Source organism: Carassius gibelio, chromosome B17 (genome assembly GCF_023724105.1).
Source record: "Carassius gibelio isolate Cgi1373 ecotype wild population from Czech Republic chromosome B17, carGib1.2-hapl.c, whole genome shotgun sequence".
Lineage (NCBI taxonomy): Eukaryota > Metazoa > Chordata > Actinopteri > Cypriniformes > Cyprinidae > Carassius > Carassius gibelio.
Genome location: NC_068412.1, coordinates 9,948,053 through 9,971,946, shown reverse-complemented (window position 1 = coordinate 9,971,946; position 23,894 = coordinate 9,948,053). Strand labels below are relative to the sequence as shown.

The following is a 23,894-nucleotide window of genomic DNA, read 5'->3' as shown; positions in this document are numbered from 1 at the left end:
TTACCAAAACCGAATTTATTCGATTAAAAATACAGTGAAATATTATATTACTACAATTTAGAATAACAGTTTTATATTTTAATATTTTAATTATTCCTATGACATTAAAGCAAATCATTCTGAAAAGATATATATATATATATATATATATATATATATATATATATATATATATATATATATATATATATATATGTGTGTGTGTGTGTGTGTGTGTGTGTGTGTGTGTGTGTGTGTCTCTTTAATTCAAGCAACACATGCCAACTTGTGTGCTAATGAAAAAAATAAGTAATTTTGACACTAGAAACCAAAGGCTGATAGAACTTGATAGAAAATGCTTCCCCAAAAACTAGAAAAATAGATACTGAACAGCTGTTTCTATAAAGCAAGATTAAGAGACTAAAAGTGTAAAAAAACTTGAGTGGAACAGTAAAAAAAGATAGAAAAAGAAAATTCTTATAAAACATAGTAAAACAAATGACTGCACCATTATTAGGCTTAAGCCAAAATGCTGGTACAGGTTTATGTAAAACAGAAACTTAAATAGTGCGAGTATCATAAAGCGTTTAGCTATTTAAAATGACATTCTTTTTCATTTGCCAGTCAAATCTGACACTGCATGACACATTAAATGGCCGACTCATCTTTCTACAGTCTTAAATCTTTCTGAGAGAATTCGTGGCAGATGGAAACGTTTGTGCTTAACAGAACAGCTTTGCCCTTCGTTTCTTGTAAAGAGAAATGCTAAAGGTGTCGTCATTGTGCCAGTTCTCTTTTCTCATTTACATTGAAATATATTATTTAACAATGATTAGTGTCATTTACTGTACATAACTGATAAATGCATAAAACGCATATTTGTATTCTAAACCTATTTGATTATTAGTTCAATAAATAGCATTTTCTTGCATTCCACAGACACATTCAACCACATTATGTACAGCGAGTGCATTAAAAATAAAAGCATTGGATAAATGAAGTAGTTTTGGACATTAAAAGGGTCATATAATGTGATACATTGGTTCATAGAGAATACAGTGTGCACAATACAGTATGTAAAGCCTGACTGATTTCGGGTCTGATAATAATCAATAATGAGTCAATGAGTGTTCACAGTAAAGAGAATAAATAATATTTTATAAAATTAAATTATAATTAGGTTTTTGGGGAGTTGCTTGCAGCACATGACATCTTACTCATAATAATATAACATTTCAATTCTATTATGAAATTACTTACATTTCGGGAGAATCCTCAATAAAAATGAGGATCATGTCTTTGCTCTCATTTTTTATTCAACTAAAATGACAGGGTTGCACCAAAATCAAAATATTAAGATGTTTTGAAGCTGGATGAAAATGAATGCATTCTTGGATATGTCTGAGGATAAACATATTTCCAACTCAATTCTGCCTTTATTTTTGTAATACAGTAAAATTATTTCAGCAGTTTCCTAAATTCACTCTTTAAATCAGAGAGCCCTTATGTTGCTACTTATATCCCCAAATTTTTGACAGAAAACTTGGAGGTAAATATTATATAAAGCAAATGAACAAAGAACAGCACTAGCAGGATGCGTTTACTCATTCTATAAGCACATGCGATGTGTCTACGCTTTCTCTGCACTAAAATGTCACTATTTGTGACAATGCACATGATATTATGCATGTACTCACCGTTACATGTGGCTCTTTTTCATATAGCTTATTAGAGGCTTGTAAAAGTATTCAAGGTCTTGCATGCCTTATTTTACTGATAATACTGACCTATTAATATATCAGTCGGGCTCTACCTGTGGATGGAATTCATTCATTTGTTTTCTCTCTCAACAGTCTAGTATAATTCTGAGTGCTAAAGGTTTTAATTAATATTGCTGCACAAGTATTCTTTGCAAAAGGACCAAAAGATGCTTTAAAGGAAACATTCAGCCACAAATAAAAATGTACTCAAAATGTACTCAACCTCAGAGTGATATGAGTTTGTTTCTTCATCGGAACAGATTTGGAGATTTCTAGCATTACATCACTTGCTCACTAATGAATACTCTGCAGTGAATGGGTGCCGTCAGAACGAGAGTCCAAACAGCTGATAAAAACATCACAGTAATTCACAAGTAAAAGGGTTTTAAAACGTCTTAACGATGGATTTGTTTTCTCACAAATGCTTTTTTGCTTCACAAAACGTGTGGAATACTTTTGAATCATGACATTTTTCTGACGGCACCCATTTACTACAGATGATCCACTGGTGAGCCATTTATCGAATGCTAAATTTCTCCAAATCAATTTCAATAAAGAAACAAACTCATCTACATATTGGATGACCTGAGGATGAGAAAATGTTCAGAAAATGTTCATTTTTGGTGAATTATTCCTTTAAAACATTTCATCCAGAACCGCTATACAGGAAAAAACAGCTACATACAGAGATCTAAATATACACGGCTCAGTATAATGAGGATGTGGCATTAGCTATGCCACCATAAAGGGCAGAAATGCACACCATACCTTAATGGTGTGAAAAGCACATGGCCTTTAATCAACCACAAAATCAAAGAGGTGGATGTTGAACATCCTCAGAAAATTTGACTGGTGGCCAGTCTGGTTATAACAGTCAAAATAAAGCAATAAAAAAAAAACAAAAAAACAAGAGGACCATTCTTTAGCTCTAATTTCCTCCAAAGTCCTTCAAAAGACATCCTGACCTTTTAAGGGTTTTTTTCCTGCCTGTTGCTGCCCCCTGTGGTCAGTTATGGTCATTGCATGGTCAGCCAGATCCAGCAGGCCCAAACAATCTGTTTGAACTGAAGTAGGTACACAGCCAGTGCCGTCTGCAGCTCTTCGCATGCACGCTGGGGTCTCCGGCGGTCCGTGCAGTACAGTGCCAGACCCAGCGCAGACAGAAGCAGGAACAGGCAAGTGAGCAGGGCCAGGTGCAAACGGCTCTGGGGAGTGTCATAGACTGGAACACAAAATTTGAAATGCTAAAACAGTGTAAAGCAGAGCCATATGACATGCAGAAAAAAAAAAAAAAAAACATATTTAGCATGGCCACAAATTAAGAATGAGTTAATTTTCACAGCAATTAAAAAGTAGTTATTATTGTTATTATAGTTATTATAGCAATTTGTTAATTCACTCTTTATATATAATTTTATTTTCCCCTACATCTCTTGTGCAGGGCTTCGAAGTTTCTTTAAATATGCTCTATTTTTATTTTTTTTTATATATAGTTTTTATTCCTTTTATACTTAAATTTGCACATTCACAGGTAATTTTCTTCTGGTTATACATGCATTATATACCTCAATGTAATATTTAATAGGCAAAGACAAACAAACTGTAGTTCCATTCATGTAAACTTATGAAACCACAGAAATGGGCTACTTATACATGCTCAGGCTGTTCTGAGTCCCAGCTTTCATGCAAGAAAATCATGCATCTTTTCATGCATTTTTAGAGACCCACCACATTTCTTATCTACTTACCTCCTAAACAGTCATAGTATGGAATGTCTGGAAACCCAACATAACAGGTAAGAATGGTTTAGATTTGAGATAAAGTCAAAATCACATTTATCACTCCACAAAATCCAGGCATTTCAATAGTAATCCACATCGCATGAGGGCTAAAGTTCAAATTGGTCAAGCTGATTTCGCTTCACTGAGAAACAGAATGCTGCTTGGTTTATAAGCCTCTACAACAAAGACAACTGACAAAAGAGCTTTGCTTGTGAAATTCCTCTAATGTGACCGCACTTAAATCTTTGGAAACACAGAAACACATGAGGTTTTGCAATAAGGCCTTTCGAAATAAGCTCTTGAGAGAAAGACAAACTGTGCATCTAAACAAACTACACTGGCGACCCTGAATAACTACCTTCCTAAAATTGTATTTCTTGTTTCATTAACATAACAGTGTTGTTGGCACAGATTGAACACTACCTAATTTGCATGCATAATTAATTTGGGAAGTAAATCACTTGGGTATGTTTGTGCATCCCTTCTTTTCTTTTTCAAAACGAGGGGATTCATTAACCGCAGACCTCAATGGAAACAATATTTTACAACCCACTTCAACATGTTTAATTTACTTGACTATTTTTAAGTGCCAGCTCTTAATAATGCAGGGATCCACTTTAGAGAACAGTTCAAAGAGTCTCTGGAGATTTTAGGGATTGCTAGAGCAGGTTGGTTTGAACTCACCATGAACAGTGATCTCCGGCTCTCTGAAGCGAACCCGCCTCTCGGTTTTCCGCTTGCGTGATGAGTCTGACTCCACATTGCTCACGTTGGACCTTTTCAGAATAGAGGTGGGCAGTTTTTCATTTATGACCTGAAATCAGAAAAGACAAAGCTACTGACTTCCAGAATGCGTGTAAAAAAAATAATGTCAGAATGATACAAATCTTCTATATCAAAATGAAGAAAAAATAAAAATCTGATAATACTGGTTACTCCAAGTTGTAAAATGTAATTTGGTGCAACTCATAAAATTTCTCAATTATTTACTTTAAAAAACTAATACATTTAAATGTACTAATATAAACCCTTAAAGGCAAAGAGTACTGTACATTTCTAAGACATTAGTTTTTTGTTTATCTTTATCACGGTGTCATTGGCTGCAGTATTACCTTTGTGTTAGGAGTTTCCTGTTGTATGTATGGCTCTTTTCTGTGTCGCAGCTCCGAGTGTCTGTCTTTATGGCTATGAGAGATGCTACTCAGAGCGTCGCTGAATGACTCGGTGGCTGAGAACCTTTTGGAAAGAGTCGACACACACTCTCCCAATGAATCTGGAAAATAAAAAGCACTTCACAAACTGCAAAACAACATATTTGACATCACATCAGCAAAAAGCAACATGCATATTTGTTTCTAGTCGGACCAGTTTGCATGACGAAACTCGTTTAGCAGAGAATAATTTAGCATTGAAGCTATGACACAGTGGCACGCAGGTGATATGTTGTGGCGAAAGCATTTTCTCCCAGAAAGCTGACTCTGCAGCTGAGTTTGACGTTCATGACACATTGCTGCGCTATACAATACATTTTTCATCGTCCATGCAAAAGGCAATAGGGAAGATGCAGAACGACCCGTCCCTCCAGAAACTAGCAAGGCATTTCTGCTTACAAAAATGCCCTGGCCTCAAACTGTCAAAGACACGACATGGCTTTTCTGCCTGAGATCTAAAACACCATCAGCTGCAGACAGAAAGTGCATTCTTGGAATAAATGTTTACTCATTCAGGCGATTTAGCTCTGCAGGTTTTTTTTTTTTTTTACTGCACAGTATGTACAGTAGATGTAGTACAATTTCTTACATTCTCAAAAGGGGAAAATAGAAGCTGCTTTCACTAGAACGTGGATATTTTACTATGGCAATCAAATAACTTTACTTAGAATGTAAAAGACTGTTGGGTTGTATGGGCCTAGAGTGTACAGTAAAGTAGGTATGTTTGTATAAGCTTTGGTTCTGGTTCTGTTTGGTATGGTTCTGTAAATAGCCACTACTGTCAAAAGAAATATAAAGAATACTTTAACCAAAAATGTACATTTTCTGAAAATGTACCATCCAAAATATAGATTAGTTTGTTTTTCGAACAGAAGAGATTTAGAGAAATTTGGTACTGTAATACATGACTTGCCCACCAATGGATCCTCAGCACTGAATGGGTGCCGTCAAAACGGAGAGAGTCCAAACAGCTGATAAAAACATCACAATAATCCACATTTAATCCACACGACTTTTGCAACACCTTGTAAAGATGTCTTGAAGTATTTGATTTGTATAAACGCATCTTCGCTCTACAAGCCATTAACCAACGGACTGCAGTGTTGTGGATTACTTGTGGTTGACTGTAATGTTTTATCAGCTGTTTGGACTCTCATGGCACCCTCTCACTTTAGAGGATCAACTGGTGAGCAAGTGATGTAATGCTAAATTTCTCCAAATCTGTTCCAATGAAGAAACAAATTCAACTGTATCTTGGATGACCTGATGGTTAGTAATTTTTTTTACCATTCTTTTAAACATTTAAAGAAGAATCCAAAACCATTTACTGTATAATAATTTTACAGCATTAACAAAATTTGTAGTAAATATGAAGGATTTTCTCAAAGATTTAGCTTCAAAGGATAGTTTACCCAAAATAGAAAATTCTCGCTATCATATTGTCCCAAACTCTTAACACAAATTAAAATATTTCTGAGGAAATCCGAGAGCTTTCTGACCCGGCATAGACAGCAAGAGAACTATAACATTCAAGGCCCAGAAAGGAAGTAAGGACATTGTTAAAATAGTCCAGGTGACTTTAGTAGATCAACCGTAATTTTACAAAGCTACAAAAAAAAAAAATTTGTGTGCAAAGAAAACAAAAATAAGGACTTAATTCAACAATTGGAATGACATGAGGGTGAGTAATTCATTTAAGTTTTTGGGTGAACTGTCCCTTTTTAAGGTACAATTTTATAAGCACAATTAGCCTTCTGTAACTGATGTACTGTAATGTTTTGACAAATCATGTTTTAGTGCCAATTTGATACTGAAGACATTTCCAATACTTGTATATTCTGTTTTGCCGATCTCTGCATAGACAGTGGCCAGCAGCTCCAGACTCCGGGCTGTGATGGGGTGATCGTTACCAAAAGCCCTCTGGTGGATTTTAGTGGCCTAAATGAAGAAAAAAAAAGTATATATACATATTGTATAGATTAGAGAAGGGAGATTACTATAACAAAAAAATAAATAAATAAAACACAATGTACATACCTTGCCACTGTATTCTAATGCAAGGTGGGGTCTGAAAGCAATGGAGAGTGACACAAATGTTAGAAATTAGGGCCCAAAATGGTTATTTAGCATCCGTAAACATTTTCTTGAAATAAAATTTTATGTTATTACAAATTAAATGTTTAAAAAAAGAAAATCACAACTAATATTATCTCTAGAGGTCACTCTGTGGGATACAATATTCCTTTCGGGTAGGGGTGCTCCGATCACGATCGGCCGATGGTTAATGCGCATCTCGTCAGTAAAGCCGGTTTTCTAATCAGCGGTTAATTCCATCAGGTGCGTGATTTCACATAGAGCAGCTGTTACTACACAGAGCCGTTGTTAATAGAGAAGATGCGCAAATCCACTTCATTTTCGGCGTTTTTTGGCGCATCTTCTCAGTTAACAACTACTGATGAGATGCGCATTAACCATCGGCCGATCGTGATCGGAGCACCCCTACTTTCAGGTTGTTTCATGCATACACAATGTGTAGTGTACATCCATAGTGCCCTAAACACATGGAAACCCACAAGAGAATGTGTCTGTCTGGGAGAGAGATTCATGTACATGTTATCTATCATTGATCAGCAAATCTATATCATTGATTACGCCTTCAGGACTCGGTTGACCTTTTCCTATTTCCACAGTCATAAAGAGTGAGAGAATAAGAGTGTATTTGCAGACCGGGTCTAGTATAGTATCACATATTTCAACATAATAAACTAGACGGATCATTAATATTGACGTGTTCTGTGAGCAACAGAGTAACAGTCCATCTAATGGAATATATAAGAGGAGATCAAAGCAAAACCCATAATACTTCATAACACTAGTCAGTACAGTAAAACATGTTAGGACATAACTATCAGCTTAGAATTAAGTTTATTTGCTTATCAAAACTTATTACAGCAGATGGGTGGATGTAAAAGGAAGTGGGGATGAGAGAGAGTCTGTTAGACAAACACTTGACATTCACTGGATCTCTCACCCGCTGTAAAACCTTATATAACTACTCTCTTGACACTGGAGAAAGCCTTGACAGAGAGCACTGTCCCCTTGTCTGAATTCAAAAAGGAATACTAGCATACTGCTAACTGTGCAGTTTATACAATATAATGCCTACTGGTTTTAAAAAAGTATGTGGGGGGTGCAAAATGCTAGTTTAATCAACTCAATTATGTAACAGTATATTGCAATAATTCCCAATGAGCAAATGATAAAAAGCTTGCAAAGACTTTAAATAAATGCATTAATTAATTAAAAATATATATTATTCTTTTTTTTTAATCCAGTTTTGAGTAAAAATATATCACTTCATCATAGTGGCAATGGAAGGCCAGGATGTTGCATTGTGGGATACAGTATACAGCATGCTCTTGTTCATACAGATTAATGTTGCATACTATACCCTTGTGAAAAGGAAGAGCACTTAATTATTTTGAACATGCTTTTGTAGTGCACTGAAACATATATAAAAGTATTATTTAAAAAACTGCTAAAATAATAAAAATTGTGCCTGTGTCCAAATGAAAGATTAAAGAAGACCTACATCTTAGTTGCCACAAATGGCTGTCAATACTTTCAGTAGTTTAACAATATTTCAAAATAGAAGTAATTATAAAATTACACAATTATATATAAAAAAAACAATTCAGCTAATTGCGTTTAAATTAAAATGTAGACTATAATACATTTTATCATTCATTGCAATTAACAGGCAGCGCTGTAAGTGTCTGAAAACATTAGATTCACAATGTTAACTTTTTTAAAGTATAGCATTTCCATAATAAGTATTATAAAAAAAAAAGAATGCTAAAATTTACATGGACTGTGTGCAGTTTGCATACTGTATAAATAGCACGAGGAGTAAATATGCTCTACTCCTGTAAGTCATCACATGGTAAACACATGACTCATAGGGTTCAGTACATATGAGCATCTGTTACAGAAGCCCTAGGCTATGTGTAAAGCAAATACAGACGAATTTAAATAACAAAGACATGCACGAAGAACTACTCCGGCACCAAAGAGGAGCAAACAATGTGCGCCCTTCATCAAAAATCCTCTGACTCACAGTCAATAGCATGATTATTCATGTAGATTCTGTTCTTCTAAGTCTATTTTAACTACATTTACAGAAAGTATTGGGAAGTGGTTGTTTAAAAAAAAAAAAAAAATAGAGCACATAAGCATTAAGCTCCATTTGATCCCTCTGGCCTGCACCTTTGCTTTATTTAAGCACAGATACAGAAAGCCACAGACATAGCCCACCTCAAGTCAGGCTCTCTGAGGCATGCGGATCCATTACCGAACCCGTCACAACAAATCCGGGCACACGTGTGCTGTTATTGGAAATGTGCCGCCCGTGCCATAGATATGGCATTCTCTCCTTTTTGGCTGGAACTCCTGGCATGTGTGTGAAGAACGTTGCTATTTGGATGGATGACAGTTTACCCTTGTATATTGACAAATTTCCTAGGGATTTGGGATGGAAATTTTTCCTCATGTGATCATTTAGCACTACATTATCTTGAATGCATCATTGTTTGGTAAAATTATTTGTATTGTACATTATTTAGCTTTTTTTTTTTTGATATAGGATGTGCATTTATTATTGAATCATTCACATTCTCTTAATGTTCTGAATGTCATGTTTTTATACTCTTCCACACTTCTTTCTTGAATGTCCAAAGCTTGTTTTCAAAGCCAATACATATGTCAGCATGGTTATTATGGTTCTGCTTTAATTAATAATGACTAGGTGTTGGTTTGCACTGTTTTGGATTGTCCTCAGAGGACATTTGATCGGACACAACATGGCAAAGCTCTCAGCTACAAGAGCATTTCCTGCCCAGACACTGAAAGATTCAAGAGGCACAACCACTTCCTATTCACTCCATAGGGCTGCAATTTTGTCTCATTATTAAAGGTCCCGTTCTTCGTGATCCTATGTTTTAAACTTTAGTTAGTGTGTAATGTTGTTGTTAGGGTATAAATAATATCTATAAAATTCTAAAGCTCAAAATTCAGTGTCAAGCGAGATTTTAACAGAATTCGCCTACAAAAAACGACCCGTTTGGACTACATCCCTCTAGACTACATTCCTGCAGTAATGAAGTCACTAAAACAGTTTTTTGACTAACCTCCGCCCACATGAATACACAAAAAGGGAGCGTGGCCTTGTCCGACGGAGAAGAAGAAGAGCTGCGTTTGTGTTTGTCACCATGTCGTCGAAAAGCTGTTATTTTCATCTTGGAGTCCAATCATCCTTGTTTGGGCTTCCCAGAGACGCTGTACTTGGAGATTAATGGTTACAATTAATGTTTAACTCGGTTCCCGAAAATTATAATCCACATGTAAAACTATGTGCAGCACATTTTGCTGAGGACAGCTTCCTCAATCTCAATCAGTAACTAGATGGTAGGGCTGTGCAAAAAAAATCGAACGCGATTTTCATGCGCATCTCGTCAGTAAAGGCATTCTGTGATCATAAGTACATCTCCAGCACGTGCGTTCAGATCAGGGTTGCCAGGTTTTCAGAACGAATCCTGCCCACTTGCTTCTCAAAACTAGCCCAATCTTGTTTCCAGGAGGGTAGCGCGCGCTAAGCTGGTGTCGAATCACAACACAGGAAACGCTGTGACATTTAACAGAACTAAATGTATTATGGCATGATTTGTTCATTCATGATTATTTATTGTAAAAGTAGTAGTAAGGAGGAAGGGATGATTGAGCTCCAAGCTACCATCAGAGCTGAGGCATTCATAACAGCGATTATCAAAACGCCATTTATTATTTGAATTTTTGAAAAATCAGAATGATTTGTTTGGTACATATGCATACCGAATCTATCCATCTATCTATCTATTAGGGGTGTAACGGTTCACAAAATTCACGGTTCGGTTCGATACGATACACTGATGTCACGGTTCGGTTCGGTTCGGTTCGATACGTTTTAGATACAGCAAAATGTAAAAACATCTCAACTTTTCAGAATGCCGCAAGCGCACCGCGGGTCATGTGACAAGAACTAACCAATCAGCTTCATCCTTTCCCGTAACAAGGTTGAGAGCTCAGCCAAGATGAAGGAACAGCTGATCATAGTTGTATATGGATTGCAATTTTGAAATAAATTTAGTAGCAGAGCTACTGCAAGCGATTTTTAGAGCTGCAAATCCATTTATCCTTCGCTGAAATTTCCGCGTCTCATGGAGAGTGCACGTCATTGTTGCTTAGCAAAGACAGACGCCTCATGAGCGCTTCTGCCCGAGCGCTTTGGAAAGGAGGAGAAAGACGTGCTTAGCGTTTTCCACGCGTTTTTAGGAGCGATATGTGAACGGCCCCTAAGGCGCTCGCTCACTCAGCACGCGCTGAAGGCTCGTTGCAAAATGTCTAATGCATTTAACAGACCAGAAATATAAGATCCTAAAATAACCAACAGGTCTGGTGTTTGGGTTGGATTCCCTGTAAGCTATAGTGTCTAAATGCTGCAGGGATAGTTTGCTGCGTGCATGTTTCTCCTTTTTTTCGTCTTTTCCCAGATAGTACTGACGCATATATCCCAGATATTCCCGCTGGTGTTTTTTTTTTTTTTTTTTTGTAATCCCGCTGGTGTACCCTGTCATGTTGCAGATGCGACATACCGTTGTTTTTTTATCCACCACTCTCTTGCCATCACCATTATAGCTTAAAGGGAATCCAAAGTGCACCCAAACACCAGACCTGTTGGTTATTGGGGGATCTTCTCATTTCTAGTCTGTTAAACGCATTGGCTATTTTGCAACGAGCCTTCAGCGCGTACTGAGTGAGCGAGCGCCTGCTGAGTAGCCTAACATAAACATATAAGATGGTGTTTTTTTCTTCTTCGGGAGTGTCAGGGGCGTTGCCTGTTACGTTGTTTGGGTTATTGGGCTACCTTGTTGAACGCATATCATTATATTTCTATCTCTCTCTTTTTTTTTTTTTTTTTTTCAAATATAATTAATTACTCCAACGAACCGTTCGGTATACATAATGCGTACCGCGTACCGAACCGAAAGCGTCGTACCGAACGGTTCAATACGAATACGCGTATCGTTACACCCCTACTATCTATCTATCTATCTTTCTAAGAAATAATGGTAATAATATTATGCCAAAACACTTATAAGGTTTTCTGTTCAATAATTTCATTCTGTTATTTATTTATTCATTATGATATCAGAACAGTTGATCAGAACTGTTTTCAGGACACTTTTTAAGCTTTATTCCCCTCTAAATATGAATATGATTTCTTACTAACAAAGTCATGTAGTCCAACTAACAGGTCAATAAATAAGTGTCATGTCATTGACCCTTTAGATGATATTATTTCATAATTGGAGACATGATGAGGTTATGTGAGCTGGCTTAGTATTTTGGGTGTTTTTAAGCTGAAATACCTACGACTTCAACCATGACTGCTGTCCGACTTGACCGGCAGACCTTGAAGATCTACTCTGTTCAGGTTTCAACAGTAACTCAATCCAAAGAGTTTAAGGGATTACATACAAATGGTGTGGATACCCCCTCAATTCATTGTCCTGTGAAACATTATCTTATTGGGGCAGCAATAAAACAATCTCGTTCTCATTCAAGTTTAATGTCATGCTCTCTCCTGCGGCACCAGCAAGCTGTCTCTTTGCCTGGGACAATCAGGTTAAATGCTTTAAGTCCCCAACCAGTGCCAACTGGGGGTCATAAATGTCCTCAAGCGTATGTGCTAGTGGCCTTACAAAAGAACGCCTCATACCCCGGAGGAAAGAGGACACCTCACTCAGAGTGTCCCAGTAACATTTGAAACCTTGAGACTCACATAACACAAGTCACCTTTCTCTTCCTCTCTCCCAATGGGTGCTCACTTAACTCAGTATAATAGGGGACTCTTAATGCAGCATAAATTAAATGTTATTTAAATCCCAAAATATTAACTGCACTTCAATAACATACATATATATGAATGAAGACATATGTGTGTATTTTTAAGGGCCAAATCAAATAGATGATCTAAGACATACAGGTCTGGAAACAACTAATATACATGTATACACTGTGTATATACTGTATATATTAGAGCCGTGAAACAATTAATTGTGATTATTCGCTTCCAAAATAAAAGATTTTGCTCACATAATATGTATATATATGTATATATAAAAAAATATGCTATGTGTATATGTTAAATATATTAAGATATAATGTAAATTATATGAATATACTGTATACATGTAAACAAAAACCACATAAATATTTTCAAAACATATACTGTATGTGTGTGCTTTTATTTATACATAATAAACACAGTACACACACACATATTTTGTAAACCAAAACTTTTATTTTGGATGCGATTAATCACGATTAATTGTTTCACGGCACTAATATATACAGTATATATATACATACACACACACACACACACCATATATATTAAGTTTTTAAGTCAAATCAGAATATGCTAGAATATGACATAATGGAATGTTATTTGAATTTTATGTAGGTAAACTGTATATATTTCAATATTCAATTCAAATTAAATAAGTTATATTAAATTTACAAGGTATTATATTTAGATTATAATATTTATATATTTTTATAGTACTCAAAGGGTCAAATTAGGTAGAAATTCTGCCCATACAAAAAAAAAAAAAAACTCTGGTTACTCTGGATAATACCAAATGAAACAATTCACTCAAGAAATGCAGATAAACGTTCTTTTTTGGCATTTGTTTATATTTAAAGAAAAGTTACTACAGAAGCAGTCAAGTATTTCTTGAGTGAGACATAAACAAGACATTTAAGTGTGGACAGTCACCACAAATAAAATGACGAAGTATTAATTCTGTGCCAAATTGTATAAGACTGATTGAATGCATCTTCTGAAGTCATGCAACTAGACTATTAGTGGTCACTAAATTCCCTCTATTAATACACATGCTTCACAGAAATTACTCTTACTTACTAGATTTGGCTTGCCAATTTTGTCACAATTATTCTGCTGAAAACTATTTTCAATCTGTGAATATGCAGTATCATTTTCACAGTCAGTTTAGTCTCCTACCTTTTGCTCATGATGCAGAGATGAGCCAGTCTCTCAAGATCCTGGGCCTGTGAAGCCTGTTCTGATAACTCCTCTTGAGACAGACATCCTGATGTTCCTTCTTCCTGAGACCCTGATTCACACAAAGTCTGTCAGAAACCTCACAGAGACTCACACGTACAGAGGCAACAAGACGGAGACAAAAGACAGAGAGGGAGGAAAGGAGGGAGGGAGGGAGGGTGTGAGAGGAGAGACGTCCGATCACTGCCAACACACCCACAGATTCAAATGTTCTTACAAGGAAATGAGACGTATAAAAAAACAGAAGCTTAGGAAGACCAGCTGGAACCAGCAGCTTTGACCATTCAAAGACAATTGCAAGAAAATTGCTAAACGGTTATATTGTCTGCCTGACTACCAACGAAGACCTGACGTTTTTTGTTTTTCTTTTCTGAAATTTAGCTTAATAAAGAGCAATTCCTTTCCAATTTTCATTTTGTTCTGAACTAGCATGACTTTCTTTCTTCAACCGAACACAAAAAGGGATGTTTTGGAAAATGTACTGGCCATTCTTCCATTATCGAAATTCTCTGAAGTTACAAGAAGAAAAGCAAATTCCAAATCTCCTGAAGTCTAACAATCATTCTGTGTGAGGAAGAGACAGAAACTGATGCCACTGTCACTGAAATCGTGACACCCGCTATACACTAGTTCTCCCTGGAACACTCATGTGAGTGCCAGAAATAGTCATGTCTGATGCATGAATGAATGGTTCCTCTCAGTCATATCTTTGTCTCCTCTTGTGTTCCATGAAAAAAAAGTCACATGGGTTTGCAGTGACATAAGGGCAAGTGACTTCCAGTCACACTTTATTTCAAGGTCAAATTCTTGCTATTAGCAAACCCTTAACTATGACTTTTGCCTCAATGAACTCCTATTCTGCTCCTTATTACTAGTTAGTAGTTGTTACGTTTGGGTATTGAGTAGCATTACGGATGTAGGAAATGGTCAAGCAGAATGTGTGCTTTAAAAATACTGCATATATGTTAATAATAGGCATGCTAATAAGCAATATTTAATAGTGAGAATTGGTGCCTATACTGAAGTGTTACCAAACTTTCAATGCAAAGTTGAGTTCAACTTCTGTCATGTAAACTTCCATTGTAAGGTCTCAAATGTCACCGTAACTGGAACATTCCTTACTCATTCCTACTCAAAACATTAGAGAAGTTGGAAGAGGTGAGTGCAGCACTCAAGCACATCCTTCTAGTGAATGTTTACATAGAAAAACAATGGCAAATAGGCACAATGGGATTCAAAACCACAATCTGTGTGAACTGCCCTTAAGAAACACACAAAGCTAAACAAGATTCAAGAATCTGTTGAATATTGCAGACACCATATCACGACATATACAGAAATCTTCAGTTTGGTGTATACTAAGGCCATGATGGAAACTGAGCATGGTTAAGGCCAGAGGTAGGAAATCAAAGCAGCATGGGCTCAAAACGCTGAATCATGCAACGTTTCCAGGGTACTCATCATCTCTTTAATGAGGTAATGTATAGCGTGGTCATATATCTCCCTAGGCTCCTGTACTTTCTGCCCATGCTAGAGATCTATGCTGTCTCAGCAGCATGCAGACAGCCAGGGGAATGGCAGACATCCACTATATGGAAGGAGATCGATGGGTTTCCTTCATCCATAAATACTGGTGCATCTCAGGGCAAATAAAGTTAAACCTCTGTTAAAAATATTACTGCTCTCTGAAAGGACCTTGGGGCAGGCTTGGGTATCGAGTATAGATTGGAACCGGAACTAGCTTTGCGATTTTCCGGAATCGTTCAAAAGTTTAAATTTCGATTCCTAGTATCAATTCCTAGTCCGCCGACCGGAAGAAGAAGAAACCACTGAACACCAACAAAGAAGCGAGTTGAACATGGATAGCGTGCGTACGTGGTCCTAAATGTGGTTTCACTTTCCTAAACAGATCGAAATCGAAATGGTTAGCTAGATCATTTAAAATATCCTAAACTTTTTTTTACCCTGCCTTTTAAAAGAATCGGAATCGAGATTCGTTAGGAACCGGAATCGAAACAAGGAATCGAAATCAGAATCGTTCAAATTCAAACGATACCCAACCCTACCTAGGGGACAGGTTTTTTGGAACAAGGACAGTGTTTTGTGGAACAAGGCTTCAACATTTGCTATTCAATTGCTGCAAACTTTTGTCAAGGAACTAAAGTTTGGAATGGACAGAGATGCTTTTTAGTATGCCGACTTCATTGATATATCAGTAGATAACTGGGTCTCATTCACTAATAATTTTGTGGATTATTTAGTTATTTGTATGCATATTGCAGCCTAATTAACCATATGCATGAAAGTAACCTTCTTAACCTTGTTCTAATTATAAAGAATTTGCAACTGTTATATAGAGAAACTGCAACGTATAATGCTTATGATAGATCTACATCATCACTGGAACGGCACTCTCTCGTGAATACGAGTACAAAACTAGAGATTGCAGTTAGTAAAGTTTTAAAAAAGGATATTTTTCTTACACAAATGCATCAGTTCATTTCAGAAGGCTTTATTAACCCCAGGAGTCATGGATGGATGCAATTTTTCTCAACTTCCCATTCACTGCCATTATAAAGCTTGGGAGAGCCAGGACAATTTTTTTATATAACTCCATTTGTATTCATCTGAAAAAAGAAAAATAAATAAATATTGGAGTAAATAATTGGCTAATTTTATTTTTTGGGTGAACTATTGCTTTAAACATGATTACTACACTGTACCTTTCACATTTTCTACTCTTTTTACTGGCAAACATATCTAACAAATTTAACTCGATGCCATTTTATGCCATTTGCGAAGCCCTTTAAACTGAACATTTATGTGCCCTTCTCATTGGAATTTTGCTTAAAGGCTGTTTGTTCGCTGAACAGATTTTTAAAACACTAGGCATCGGACACTTACAGACTTTGTAAATATTGACAGAGGAAAGCTGGGCATCATACACTACACAACTGAGGATTGCACACTACCAGACTACTGTACAATAAAATCGTACAGAAATGTGTGCCTTGTTGCTCTAAATTCAGCTGAAAACTTCAAACAATATCAATATCATCCAACTGAACCTAAATATGATGGTCAGAGTCTATGACAAATACACTTTGCGGTTTTCTATTAAATCTGTAAGCTCGAATCTGCAGATTGGATCTGTCTTTCAGCAACTAGCATCAACTTCTCCAGACAGTAAATCAGGCAAAAACTGGGGCACAAAAACTTGTAGTGTATTCTTAAGTGTGTAAGTGTAAGCTTAAGATGGCAGAATACTCTAGACTACTTCACAGGGTACTTACAGTCAACTGGAATGCACCTACTTATCTTTATGACCATTGAATCAATCACTGAACCGATTTGTTCATAAACACAGACTCATTCTGGAATTAAAGATCAGTACTGTTTTACTAGATTGTTTCAGATTTGGATTTGTTTGGAGCTTTTTCACTGACTGAGCAAAAATACACAAAATAACAGAAATGTAGGTTCTGTCACGACAACTCTCAGAGGGATTGGCATAGTAATGTACATGACTGGTTAATGTGTTAGTAGTCAAATAATGGGGAGATAATCGAAATCGAATCAGTCTGAAAAAATTAATCGTTAGATTAATTGATGCATCGAAAAAATAATCGCTAGATTAATCGTTTAAAAAATAATCGTTTATCCCAGCCCTACTGCTGCCGCACATTTAACACATATAAAATAACCTTATATAGCATACATGAATCACCCTATAACTGATCTATACAGGTGGAGCTGGGGAAGGTGGAGGGTTTCCGAAGGGCACTGCAACTGCTACAGCAAGCACTAGTCCAGTATTTGAATGGTGAGCAGCAAGCTGCTGATACAAAAAGAACCAATCAGCTGTGTCAGGTGGTGATTGAGTTTGACCTATGGGACTGTGCCATCTAGAGTTTCATACCAGAGCACTCGATTTACACACTATTAACTTTCTTGCACCACTGTATAAAAGCAGATGTATAAAACACACTCTCCAAATCATGCTGCTGTTCTGAATGTCTTGTTTGTGTGATGTTGCCAAGTACATTATTGTACACAGCTATGATGAGAATGTCTACATATTATGATATGTTCTAATCAAACAGTCACATGTCCACTCAATAGCACCATAAAAGAAGCATTAAAGTAAACCCATAAAAAGTGGACTTGCCTGTGCTGGCCTGCAGAGAGGTGAGCTCGATCAATGCCACTTCGTAGAACATCTTCTCTGCCTGAATAAACTGTAGAGCTTTCCCATCTGATTTTATACGGGTGAAGGATTAGACACGCTTGTCACCAGGAATAGTCTCCTGTTATGATCGCACACATCACCCAGTTACTCAATTACAATTACTTAGCTGCTAGTATCACAAAAGACAATAAAAAACACTGTTGTCCACTGAACCTTTAATGTATCGCCTAAACAGTCAAACAAAAAAAGCACTATTCTAGCTCAAATACTGTTTGATACTGTGATTGGTTGGTGACACATTCTCTTTTTAGCTCTATAGAAAGACACAAAGCTTGTAGCTGTTCTATAAATAGTGACTAAAGAGTTTGTTTAGTGTTTTCAAAGGCATGCAATTACAATCTCAGTGTAAGAAGATAATATTTGCTCTTAACAAGTGTTGTTCCAAAAATCTGACCAGCAAGGAAAACGTTCTTAAAATAGCCATGTATGACCTCGATAACGACAGGATTTGTTATTTGTATGGGCAGGAACTTGCTGATGTTTCTATTTTGGTATCACAAAGTACAGCTGGGCCTGTTGTTAGAATGTGAAACGTGACAAATATGCTTTAGCTACTTTTTATTAAACAAGAAAACAAAAAGTCTGATGACAGAAGTAATGATGCTTAAAAATCCGCTTTGCGTCACAGGAATAAATTACTTTTTTAAAATATATAAAAGTATAATAATTTTTCAGAATATTACAGATTTTACGGTATTTTTGCAGCCTTGGTGAACATAAGAGACTTCTTGCAAAACAAGAACAAATAAAAAAAGTCTTACCGACCCCAAACTTTTGAACCATAGTGAACTGTACATTGCCTAATGATTTTTTCCTTCTTTTATGTTACAGTATGTAGATTGTCTTTTTTTTCTGTTAGTTTGCATTGTTCGATCTAGTGTGCATCTCATTGTAGGCAGTGCTAAGTTACAGTCTGACGTCCCTCTTAAAATGATCTTTTCCACGAATGAGCAGCATGTTCCCAGGTGTCCCAGGGAATATTTTTAGATCCCAGCTGGCTGAGGAACATCTGAATTTGCTGACTAACAGCATAATAATAAAAACAGCATAGATAAATCTATTTGTGGTGCATGTGATGCTAACCCCTGAATTAGCTGTGGAGGAGATACTAGGTACAAATGTATTCTGTATTGATTTTGTAATAATTTTTCCTGTTCATTTAGCATCCGCTTAAAAGCCTGTGTCCCAATGCTATATCTTTTTAAAATACTATATAATATACAGTATATATTCCGTCAGTGCCATTCACTGAGATACTATTATAGTTGTTTTTATTTTGATTAAAGTTAGTTAATAAATAATAAATGTTGCCTTGGCAATAAAACAAGTCAAGTTTTTATACATTTATTCTATTTCATTTTATGTTTATTTAACTTTTTTAAGCAACATATCTTTTATGGTATAAGTTCTAGTTTAACTTGAATAACCCTGTGGTAAGTATTTTATATGTAGATTAAATTGATTTATATTTTAAATGCAATTATATTAAATACCCTAATATTGTTTTTTGCAGTTACAGTATGTACTATGTATTTTCAACCAGCTGATCCCGGGGTGATTTTTAGTGTATACATCAATATTTTATTATCTAACAAACTATATATATATATATATATATATATATATATATATATATATATATATATATATATATATATATATATATATATATATATATATATATAATTTCTTTTTTTTTTATTCCCTGTCAACAGTATGACTCTATTTTAGTCAATTATGCAGCTTCAAATCTCAGATACGCAGCACAGCAATCTAAAGAGCAGCATCTAAAACAAAGTTGTGCATGCTAGCTTTAGTAAAACAGAATGCTCGGCAATCCCTCTTAGTGCATTGCATTGGCAAAGCAGATGTGTGCATTAATAATCACTATACTAGCTTTGGTGCTTTAGAGGAAAAATGCATGCAGCGCTTTATCAACATAAAAATGTAATGGCTGTGTCCTTCTGCTTGGCATGTATATATCCATCTACCTCAGCATGCCTGTGAAAGCAATTTCTACATTTGTGTCCCTCGTTGATCTTGCCGGCTCAGAAGTGTCAATCACAGTATGATCACAGCTATTGTACTGACTTTCAGTCAGAAAATGAGTACAGGATGAATATTTTGTTCCTTTCATCTTCTTCTTAAGCAAAGAACTCAATCCATCTGACATACATACATGTAATTGAAGAGATATGAGAGCCTGGTATCATAAAATATATGTTTTTTAAGTGGGTTTTATATAATAACTGAGCTCACGGTTCTCTACAATGAGTGCTTTGGAGAAAGAACATACACTATATTTAGCAAGTTTGTAGCTGATGTTGATATGATGCATTTATTTATTTATTTATTTTGAAATAAATATATATATATATATATATATATATATATATATATATATATATATATATATTATTATTATTTTTTTTTTTTTTTTTTTATATTACAACCATTTAACATACATTTTTTCCAATGTAATGCATGTTAAAATTTATGTTATTTATTTTTTTTTTTTTAAGAAAACTAAAATCTTACTGACTTTGATAATTTGTATATCACTGACTTCAAATTTCTCAAGCTGACTGACTTACTGTTGGTCACTTGGCATGTCAATCAAATGCTCTTTTCCTGTGTACATACAGTATGTGGCCGATTCTGCCAAAATAAGATGCAATGTGGAACAAAACAGTCTTCATGAAAAAAATAATTGCCACAGCAAGTAAGTTTATGGATTTTCACCTTATTTTACCTTATTGATACATAGGCTATGCATTAGCACTGGGCCATGTTGTCCTGAAGGATAAGAGAAGGGCAAAACATTCAAGATAAAATCCTCTCTAACCTTTGATTTCACAGCTTTCATTTATCCGGGGCTCCCCAAATCACCTATTCCAACGTCCCTTGTTGTGCACTGATAAAACAGAGTAATGTTTTGCATGTAATTAAATAGCTTATTCCATTAAAAGATAAAATCTACATCAATTATTTCGGTTTTATGTAATTACACAGAGATCGCCACTATTTACTAGCACACTGGTTAAGACCAGCGCAAATATGGTGAAACCAATTCACATGTACAGTATTGTAATTGGATTTTAATTGGAAAAGAGTTCATGAATGCTCTTGGTTAATGAATTAGGTCACGTAAATGACCCGTTTGAGTTGAAATTGCTAGCCTTGAGCCCGTTTAAACTCTATGCTTTAGTAATTGAGAGGCCATGGGTTTAAGAGGGAATGTATGTCATGTAACACTAGCCTGGATGTTAACGGCTGTCCGTAGATGAATAATGACAGCGGCGCTCATGCTGGCTCTGTGCAGGTTAATTAGCTGTGATGCTCTTTCAGCTAACATACGATAAGTGCCCACAAATCCTCTTAGGAAAAAGACCCACTCAAAATGATTCAGCTGAAAAGGCCCTGCGATAACACAACACGACGTCTTTGCACAAACAATATCAAATGTCAAACTGAATGCGAAATGCATATTTGTGCAGATAAAATAAAGATTTGTTATTTTATGTTCCTTACACAATTTAGAGTGAGAAGCTGAGCTGATACTTTATTGAAAAGGATACAGTTCTTGTCATCGATGTAGAGTTCAGCGATCTGTATGGAGGAAAAAAAAAGAGAGAATATTGTTAATTCAAACCTCAAGTGCATCATATTTCCTCAATTTCTTATTCCCATATTGCGTCCTGATGTCTTGATGTTTTTCTCATTATTCTGTGATGGTCATTACATTCACATTACTGTAATAGTTTTAGAAAATACTGTAATATTTTTGTAGAACACAGTAATGAGGAACATGTGCTTATACTGTATGTCATGGAAAAATTCTTAATGCTCCTAAAACTGTCAATTATAATTTTTTTGAAACACGAAATTATTAAATTTTTCTTCCTTATTTAGGCTGAAAAATGACCTGGGCGGCGTTTCCCAAAAGCATCGTAAGCCTAAGATCCATTGCCACCAATGGAGCTATGATCAACATAGGTTTAAGATACTTTTGGGAAACGCAGCCCTAAATGTCATGTTTTTGACGGTGGTTGTTCACTCGGTCTCACTCGAAAAGTAACACACTAGTTCTTATAACTTTCTGTATTGCAAAATGCCTCAGATTAAATATTACAGTTAATGTTAGCGATAAATATTAGCAAATTCAAGTATTATATTTTGTAAGGTCAGAATAAACTCTGTCTGGCTAATGTCATACCACACATTCCAGCACTCTTGTGTAAGAGCCACTGTTTATATTCTGGACACTGCCTGGGACCCTTGTGAATTTCTGAGAGTTTAACAGAGAAACCAAGGATCATTAAACAGGGCTGAGTTTTTTTATCTGATGGACTGTCAGTCTATGATTAGAAGTGAACACATAAGAAAAAAAAAAACTAAACAAAACAAGTATTAGAAGTGGACATTATAAGATAAACTGCCCTGATGTTTCAAGTAAACACATGATGGAAACAAAATGGTTATAGCTTGCAACACAACGATAAACACAAGATGCTTAAGACCACCTTCAAGCACATCTATCTCCTGCTGTGCACAGGAAAACAAGTGTGTGAACACACTCTTTGCATAGGAGAGTGTGTGTTTGCAGTGTCGGCTCATACGCTGTCATGAATGTTTCAGTATGCATTTGCCAGTGTAAAATATGCATTGACTGATGGCTAGTTTTAGGTTAGTGTGCCATCGAATCGAAAGAGAATTAGTTTTGCATGCAAACGAATGCATTAGTTGTGCATTCTGTTCAATTCTAGAGATTCTATTGATTTGCAAATGTAACGCCCGTTTAAATGGGTTCTATCCCACAATGCACCATGAGTCATGACAGAGCTCCATCCTGCAGGGCTCACCTGATGCAGGCAGTTGGGAAGCGAGTGGAAGCTCTGCACATGTGTGAGTCCCAGCAGGCAGCTCAAAAAGCAGTGCAGAGCAGCTTGTGAGTCTCCTTCCTGCTGGAGCTGCCTGCCCAGTTCAAACAAACCCTCTCGGCTCCCGTTCAGCATCCCGTGTTCGGGATGGCCCGCCAGAGAGACCTGCCGCGCGCGTTCACGTGCCAGACACCCGCTGCTGCGCTTAAGTCTCCCCCCATCTGAACTGCGGCTCGGGCATGGAGAAACAGTCCGGAGGCATGGAGCGGAAAACACGCAGATATCGGTCGCTGCAACCTCAAAACAGGAGCAGATTACGGCTTCTTCTCTCCCTACGATCCGTGAGAGTCACGGGCAGGGGTGCGTGGGAGGGAGAAGAGAGGATTGTGGATACGGTACCACGCAGCGCCGCCCACGCACGCACAGAGCAGAGGAGGAAGTCAGGACTTGAGAGGATTTGTCGATTGAGTGACGCTGCTCGCAGCCAATTGTGGTACAGCAGTAGAGCTAGATGGTGGACTATGGGAGCTTGTTTCCGCCACAAAAAAAAAAAAAAAAAAAAAAAAAAAAAAAGGTAATTGCGACTTTTTGTCATAATTGAGACTTTTTACGTAATTGTGAGTTATAAAGTCAGAATTGCAAGATAAGAACTATCGAACAGTCCCCCCCCACCCCCCAAGAATTGCATGATTTAAACACACGATTAAAGGTTATAAAGATAAAACTTGCAATTCTGTCTTTTTTTCCTCGCAATTGCGAATTTATATCTTGCAATTATTAATTTAGAACACAGGTCAGAGTTGTGAGTTCGCAATTACTTTTTATTTTTTTGATCAGTAGTGGAAACGGGCTT

At 36.3% G+C, this 23,894-nt stretch overlaps 1 protein-coding gene across 2 annotated transcripts; it reads right to left on the bottom strand.

The window, feature by feature from the left end:
* Positions 1 to 1,395: 1,395 nt before the first annotated feature.
* Positions 1,396 to 23,471, bottom strand: cb17h14orf180 (chromosome B17 C14orf180 homolog). Of its 2 annotated transcripts, XM_052581148.1 has the most exons (10): positions 23,024 to 23,471; positions 21,740 to 21,770; positions 18,081 to 18,167; positions 13,853 to 13,964; positions 6,769 to 6,799; positions 6,561 to 6,669; positions 4,633 to 4,793; positions 4,205 to 4,334; positions 3,488 to 3,514; positions 1,396 to 2,961 (listed from the first exon to the last, which is right to left on the bottom strand). In XM_052581148.1, exons 1-10 carry the CDS (start codon positions 23,174 to 23,176, stop codon positions 2,756 to 2,758), a joined length of 1,047 nt encoding a protein of 348 aa, XP_052437108.1. In that variant the 5' UTR covers positions 23,177 to 23,471; the 3' UTR covers positions 1,396 to 2,755. The 2 variants fall into 2 exon arrangements, with proteins under 2 accessions (XP_052437108.1, XP_052437109.1); XM_052581149.1 differs by lacking the exon at positions 3,488 to 3,514.
* Positions 23,472 to 23,894: the final 423 nt, after the last annotated feature.